At 34.8% G+C, this 8,668-nt stretch overlaps 1 protein-coding gene across 1 annotated transcript; it reads left to right on the top strand.

Moving 5' to 3' along the window:
- The first annotated feature begins 6,675 nt into the window (after window positions 1–6,675).
- On the top strand, window positions 6,676–8,217 carry LOC149163318 (uncharacterized). The gene has a single exon (XM_089429078.1). It carries the CDS (start codon window positions 6,676–6,678, stop codon window positions 8,215–8,217), a length of 1,542 nt encoding a protein of 513 aa, XP_089285204.1.
- Window positions 8,218–8,668: the final 451 nt, after the last annotated feature.

Genomic DNA, 8,668 nt, shown 5'->3' with positions numbered 1-8,668 from the left:
ATGGATAGGGTATCAATTACTTAGTAATCTAATATGAACCTGAGTTACTAGTTTTAGGGAATTAGTAATAGTAAGGAATTTATTATAGTTTTATAATAATAGAATTAAATTAAGGGATGGGTAACTAATTAACATAAATTAGCTATTTAAATATCTTATACTATATAATTTAACCCTGAAGGAACGAAAAGGATTAAAATAAACCAAGGAATAAGGCTTAAAGAAAGAAGGTTAAAGGAAAACAAGGGGAAAAAATCTAGAACAAACTACTAAAAGAGGGAGGGGGATGAAACAGCTAGGAGGTGAGGGCCGAGATCCAGCATCTGCTGATCTTCCAACCATCATCTCTATTGAGATTGCTTGGCCTCCTTTCAATCTCAATGGCTTCCCTAAATTTACAGTGGTGGAACTGTGAAATTCTAGCAATGACATTGGCCTCCTCAATACAAACGTCATGTTTAGTCTTCTCCGCATGCTCTGCTAGGGCGAAAGACTTAGTTCTCCCGTGCTTAAGATCCGTTGCGTGCTCACTAATTCTTTGATTAATGGAGCATCCAGTCTCACCAATATAGGGGGTCCCACAGGAACAAGGAATCACACCCCTTTCATGTCCTTAGGGTCGATAGGATCTTTCACCGATCGGAGGGACTTACAAATGGTGTTAAGGGGTATAAAGGTTTAGGGGACATTATATTTCATCATAATCCTCGCAATCATATCAGTGGTCCCTTCAACAAAAGGTAGATGGACCCCTGTGACACGTTCTTTAGGTTCTTTTTTAACCACCGAATTTTTGGAAGCTTTAAGGAAAGCCTTCTGACCCAGTATTTGCTATAATCGTTCTCAACAAAGACATTAAGAAGATGGGATTTCTCTTTCTCGAAGCTCTTTTCATCAGAGATCCTTAGGGCACCAGTAGCAAGAGTGTTGAGAATGCCCAACTTTTGAGCTGAGAAATGATGGGAACTGGCATGGAGATATTGCTCAGTATGTGTTTTCTTCTGAAACACTTGGTGGGAGAGGGAACCGTCATTATTCTTAAAAATAAGAATATCAAGGAAAGGGAGGCAACCATCAACTTCCTGTTCCATGGTGAACTCAATGGCGGTGGACTGACTGTTGAGTTGATGGAAGAAGAGATCTAACTCCTCTTGGCCATATGGCCAGAGGACATTAGTGTCATCTACGAATCTTTTCCAAAGATTAGGTAGGAGGTGAGCCGAGGCCAGAGCCTTGGATTCAAAATCTTCCATAAAAATATTAGCAACGACAGGGAATAGGGGTGAGCCCACAGCAACACCACATGTTTTCTCAAAGAACTCCCGCTCGAAATTGAAAAAGGTGGAAGTGAGATAAATCTCAACTAACCAAGCAGTATCGAGATCTTTTAGGCGGTTGATTACTTCCAAGGCCTCATTTATAGGGATGCAAGTGTAGAGGGAGACTACATCAAAACTAACAAGAATGTCCCCAAGGTCAAGCTTAATGTCCTTGAGCTCATCAACAAAGGAAGCAGAGTCTTTGATGAAAGACTCTGTACGACCAACTAAGGGTTTAAGCTTTAAGGCAAGGAACTTAGCTAGAAGGTAGGTAGGACCACCAATGGTGTTGACAATGGGTCTAAGGGGAGCCCCTTCCTTGTGAATCTTAGGGAGCCCATAGATCCTAGGAGTAATGGGATTACTCTCAATGAGTTTATGGCATAGGGAACTCACTGAATTACTGGACTTGATAGCAAGAGCCACAGTCCTAGAAATCTTCTTAAGCAGGTTTTTGGGAAGCTTTTTATAACTACCACTATTATGAAGATGATCCAACATCTTCTTGCGGTAGTCCTTCTTGTTAAGAATGATAGTAGCCCCTCCTTTATCGGCTTTCAGAACAATGATGTCTTTGTTCTGGTTTAAGGATTTGAGGGCCATAAACTCATCCTTGCTAAGGTTGCTCTGAAGGGGCTTTGCCTTCCTAAGGATCACAGTGCAATCCTGTCTAATAATGTCCTTAATATTATCAAGTAAACCTCTAATCCTAAATTCTATGTCACAAATAATGTCATTAACTGGGATCTTCCTAGGGCCTAAGGAAAAATTTAAACCTTTACCGAGAAGCCTAAAAACAGAAGGGGGAAAGGAGAATATAATTAAATAATTTTAATTTCAAATCTAGCCATTTATCTAAATCTGACCTAATATAGCCTTTTTTTTTTTTCAATTCAATTTAGCCGTTTTTTAGTCAAAACTAGCCATTAGATGATCTGCTCGCCCTATTTAATATACAACCATGGTCTGGCCCTTCAACTTGTCCTGACGATGAACCACACTTGTTGGTTCGAAACGCGTCGACAAATGTACTATCATGTGATTTAAGCCGAAGAATTCTCTTAATCACCCCCTTTGTCAAAAAGGCCTGCTTGACTATTTCAGTTTATCGGCTAAAAAAACCCCGCTTGTGTACCCGACCTCCTTTCACAGATTCAAGGTTGCCTCGACCTCCATATTGTGATATTCGTAATATTTCGTTGGGACCCACTTTCACCTCAGCTAAACTGGCTTTTGGTGAACATGAGTTCTCTTCTCACTCTAATGTGCAAAATATGTCTATAGGGGTGGAGAAATTGCTTTTACAATTAAAAGTGGCTAGAATTTGGTCAAAAGAATTTCAAAATATTTAGTAGTGATAGTGTTTGAATCATGTTTTTGATGGTAGAAATAGATGCAGCACTATCAAAAACCTCTGGGACACCCAAAATATTGAAGTTCGACGATCTTAATTTAGATATACAAAAAAATTGTCTATTTTATCAAAATCTTACATAATTTTTTATAATTTTGAAGGCAAATTTACAAACTAGTCTGAGGACCCGCAAAAAACGAATCTATCCATATTGGAATTAGCTACATAGATGATTTGAGTAATTTGAACATTTTAATGTTTTTTAATTATTTATGAATATTTTTAAATTTAAAATAAAACGAAAAATCCAAAAATAGTTTCCATAGCAAAATATTTAATATTGTAAGTTTATAACATGTATGAAAATGTAAAATACTAAATATTTTATATATTTAAAAATATAATTTAAATAAATTTTAATGTGTATGACGATAAATTATTTTATCTAGATTCATAATTTTGCAATTAAAAATAATAATAACTTTATGATGATGATGATGATAGTGGTTAATGTCTGCTAAGACCAAACATTGGTCTATCGGACCTTAAGAAACAAATTATTTATTTTGATTTAAGATTTTATTCCTATGCTCAAAAAGCTTGGAGGGAAGCCTCCCGAGCTTACTATAATTTTGACATTGTAAAAGGCTAGGAAGGTCAGTATTGTAACAAAGATTGTGAAACTGAGATCTAATGTGGTTGTACGTGGAGCACTCTAAGAGGAAGTGGTTTTCATCCTAGATGTTCCATCCATGAGCTCATGAGAATTCGTTCTAATCTTTGTTATATTAATTTTCTTCTTTGAGCTAGTTAAAATAGAGATATACTTTTGATCTTCTAAGGGGGGTTGATGACCTTCTTATAATAACTTAATTTTCTTTTAGCCGCTAAATCTTTCTCACATCACATTTTTTCTTTGAACTTAGAAGTAACAATAACTTTAATGTTATTTATGTTTTGCAATGCATCATTCTCGTTGATCTCCCAATAGTTTAACCAGGCCCTTGTGTCTTTATGCCACCCCTGATTAAGCCTTAGCTGGTTTTGGCTGGAATTTAAAGCTAGCTTAGGAAGTCTATGATCGTCTATGTTATTGAATTTGTGCTTGTACAGCACAAACTTAATTATAGTTAGGCTCTCAATAGGGGAAATACCTGCTTCTTTAAGGAGAATAGGATAGAATGTATTACTTTTAATTTTCAGATTATAAGTTATAAAACTCTTCTGGATTTGCTCAATCTTTCTCCATGATTCTCTGGAGATGCTGCAACCCCAAACCTCACAGCCATATATATGACATATGTCTATTTATTTTTGTATGTGGTTTTGTAGAACACCTGCGTGATACATTTTTGAATACAAGGGCTTCTCAGTCTAAGCGCATCAAAATTCCTTTGTCTTTGTCCTTTCTAGGTTTCTCTAGTCGAGGATATCTTGAAGAGCAAGGATGATGTGCAAATCAGAAATCAACAATATCGGCTTCGTAGTCGAGGAGATCTTGAAGAGCCGAGGATGATGTGCAAATCAGAAATCAACAGTATCGGCCTCGATAAAATCCAATCAGATGCATTTTAGAGAATCATCGAGCGCTCTTCAGCTGCGCGGGATTTCCCATATTGAGATTGAACAGACTGAGGGGAAAAGCAGATTTTGAATAACAGGAACCGGTTGGAGCAGACCCTTCGAATTGCAAGGAGGACAATGCTGCAGAGAGCACAATGCGGAATTGCGGCAGTCGCCATTGGTGCAGGTAAGACAGTGCTCCTCCACTCTAGTAACCAAAAAATCCACTTGTTATTATGGATTTTAATAGCAGATGAAGGCTCAGTTCACCATGAATCATAGTTTCCAAGTTCGGCCGTACTGGTCATAAAAATTCGAAAATACGCCGGTTCCATTCGGTTCGGCTGCAAATTCGGAAATTGAAATTAGGTACATCTTTTGTGTATAGAAAATTAAAAATTATTATTTTTTATATTAAAACAAACTCGTAATATCCTCTGAAATGTATATTAAAAATATTACAATTATTTATACCATGTTAACTATTACTAATAGCCCAGGTTACAGAATGGTGAGACCAGCAGCAGTGGTAATGTAGTCTTAGATTAACACGGCGTGATAATATTAATTGGCACGGTGTATAATTTGCTCGATCATGAATCTCATGTAATTGTTGTCTAATAATCTACCTAGAATTGTGAAAGAGCTCGTATGAGTATATAACTCACTTGTACCTTAACAATAATAAATAAATAAATTTATATTAAAATAAACTTATAATCTACTAAATTGAATTTTAAGAATATTACAATCAGGGAATTTGGTAAAGCTTTTTTAATATAAAATTTGATATTTAAAAACAAATTTTTTATATTATTTAATTTAACAAAGGTTTTTTAATATAAATTTTAATATTTAAAGACACAAATGTTTATATTATTTAAACTTAAAAAACAGAAATCTTTATATTAAATATTTACAATTACAATTTAATTTGCTAAGGATTTTGTTAATAAAATATTTAATATTTAATATTTAAATATTTTATTGGCTAAAATAATAAATCTTTATAATAAAGAATAATATTTTCTTATTTATAAATATTTATAATATATAATCTTTAATTTTTTTTTATTTGAATTTTATACAATGTATTTTTTTCAAATTTGGTAAGTATTTTGGGAACGCTCCAATGCTTTTCCCTACTATTAACAAAATTGAAACGGTGAACTAAAGTTTGGGTGTTTTTCTCCCCTTTTGGCTGTTTTTTGAATTGAGTAGAATGTGTACCCTTTAACTGGACAAACATAATCTACAGTGTAAAAAACTTTTGAAAAGTGTGTTTCCATTGGGATCCACTGGAAAGGCTAAATCTACAAGCAGAGATTTAGGTTGTTTTAGTTATTAATTAATAATGTTGTTATTTTTCATTTTTAAGAGTTATATTAAAATTTAGATCTAGAGATGTGATTCTTTTTTAAAATATATTGTTTTATAATGTTTTATTTTGTAGAATTATATAATATTTTAAACATGTATAATATTTTTAATTGTTTTAATTTATAAATAATTAGTTTATTGTTTTAATTTATAAATAATTAGTTTAGGAAGATAAAGAGTAAATATAATTTATTTTTTTAATTTTAAAAATAATTTAATTATGGACGAGGTATTGAATTTTAAGCAGTCAAATTTTGTCGGTATCAAATCATATTCTAGAATTCATATTAAAATTCAAATTTGGTAACTATACCATAAATCACTCACTAGACCCTGCAAAACTAATTGCACAATGCATTGGTTGCATTGGTTCAAGCATTAAGGTTGAAAGTCGCTTCGTAAATCCACTAGATATCGCTGATTCTGATACCAGTGAAATAAAATAGATGAAGACAGCACAAAGATAATAGAATTGTCTCAACTCGAGATTTTATTAATTGAAGACTACATACCCAGCACATAATAGCAATGAAATCTATATCAACTAATCACAACAACCTAGAACAAAGATATTTATATAGGTTCAACTCACTTTTATATTGAAAACCACATTCTAGAATATAACATTGAAAAAATAATAATCTGGAACTTTTATTTCTCTAATTATCTATCTATCATTCCGATATAAATCTGGAAGATGTTCTATGGTTAACAGAGCTGTTTGGAATGAAAGCGCAGTCTACCAGTTGTGGCATAAAGTACCTGGGCTTCCGGATTAAAGCAAATGGGTACTCGAAATCCGATTGGAGTTGGATTTTGGACAAATTCTACAGGAGAATATCAGCATGGGAGTATAGAAGCCTTTCATTAGCGGGGAGAATAATTTTGGTTCAAACAATATTAAACCAACTTACTGTTTACTGGGCGCACCTATATTTTCTACCAGTGAGTACCATAAATAGCATGAATAGATTATCAGCTAATTTTATATGGGGGGGACATGCTGATAGGAGGAAATTTCATCTGGTTAAACTCGTCAGTATTTCATTACCAAAGAAGATGGGAGGCTGGGGCTTATCCAATCTGTTTACTATTGGAAAAGCTCTACTGTGCAAGTCATTTTGGAGAGCTATTCGGGGCGAAGGACCGTGGAGTCACATGATTCAGATGAAGTATTTAAGCAGAAAGAGCATTCAGTTCTGGTACCGGAAAGGATCCATTGGAGTTTCAAATGGATCTCCAATCTGGAAAAGCTTCCGCAGAATTGAATCATTTTGTTTGAAGAATTTAATCTGGCAATTACAAACAGGAAGTAAAATACTTATTGGAAAAGACCAATTCAAATGTGGTGTTGATGATTTAATTATACCAGAATCCTTACTGAATTATTTTCACAGAAAAGGCATATTTTTCTGGGACGGATTGATAGCGGAATGGCATGGCCCCATCCCACGGTGGAAAGAAGCTAACGAGTTGCAAATGTCTCAGGAGATGGCACAGAAATGGCTCCCCATTTGGACGAGTCTTCGGAACTGCGACGTCTACCGAACAGGGGATTCGGACTTCCTTACTTGGAAAATATCAAAAGAGATGAATAATGTGACTGCAAATGAGGTTTATCATAATATGATTATGCAACAGGCGCCCGGCTCCCCTATTTTTCCTCAGATATACTGGAAGGACGGCTGCACATCGAAATCGATCTTATTTGCATGGCTAGCCTTTCACAATAGGAACTTAACATGGGAGAATTTAATAAAACGTGGATGGCATGGCCCAAATATATGTTCTTTATGCAGATCAGACGAGGAATCTAATACTCATATATTTTTGAAATGTAAAAAGACAAAACAGTTATGGCTGGCTTTAAATAAAGATTTTGGTTTTCCGCCTTGTACACAGGACACAATTCAGGACTGGATTCAATGGTGCAGCGGTCAGAAGGAAACTTGGCGTAGGATCTGTATTCTCTCCATGTGGAACATATGGAAATGGCGAAACCACAACATCTTTAAAGACACAATCTTATCATGTTCAGAAATCATTGACAGGATATCTGTTAATATGGAAGCTCTCCCACTGAAGACTACAAAGCATAAGAAGGATATCCCCGATCTGCTATCATCGGACCACACATCTTTCCCAGCCGCATTTTTCGACGGGGCCGCTCAGCTGGGTACATGCGGATGTGGTTTTATCATCATGATAAATGAATATACTCACTTCTCCACATACTGGAACGGAGGACTCGGCTCCAATAATAAAGCAGAAGCCATTGCCCTTGCAGGTCTATTAAAGTTATGTCTCTTCCTTGATATACAGCAGGTATCAATCTTTGGTGATTCGAAAGTATTGGTGGATTTGGTAACAAAGAAAAATCATATTATGGCGCCACACCTGGCTGGTTGGAGGGATAGGATCAACTATTACTGGGGCTACATGGTTGGCAGCTCTATTGAGCACATCTGCAGGGAAAAAAATACAAAAGCCGATTCACTTTCTAAAATGGGACTCCTTGCTTCACCTGGTATATGGCATTTAGAGATTTTCTTTGAGGGAAAAACCTTCCAGATCTGTGATTTTGCATTTCCGGAATTCTAGTCACAGTTGATCTACATGCCATTCAATTCTCAAACTGCTTATGCTCTCTTTTATTATGTTTTCTTCTTACAGCCTTTCCACATGGTAAACTGTGAAAGTTTTTTGGACATATGTTGTTTTTAGTTTTGGATATGCTGCCATTAGTACTGATCTTATGAGCTTAAGTCTATTTGGACTAATGGCTTTATATAACCATCTCAGATGTATCTTCTTATTGGACCTTATATCTCTCATATAATATAAAGCTTTTTCGTTTATGAAAAAAAGGTAGTTGATTTCAAAGATTTTTCGAACTCGGGGAATATTAGAGTGAAGGTTATAGCAAGCCTTTAATATTAGCAAGTTATATGTAAAATTTCATATGTTGTTTCATAATTTTATTTACATTTTATTTTATGTTTTTGGTTTTAATATATTGTGTAAATTATTGTGTTTTATATATTATAATATT

Source organism: Pinus tabuliformis, chromosome 5_1 (assembly GCF_031772625.1).
Source record: "Pinus tabuliformis cultivar Carrire ecotype Pingquan chromosome 5_1, CPIR1, whole genome shotgun sequence".
Classification (NCBI taxonomy): domain Eukaryota; kingdom Viridiplantae; phylum Streptophyta; class Pinopsida; order Pinales; family Pinaceae; genus Pinus; species Pinus tabuliformis.
The sequence above is the reverse complement of the archived record's forward strand: the minus strand, read 5'-3'. Positions and strand labels throughout refer to the sequence as shown.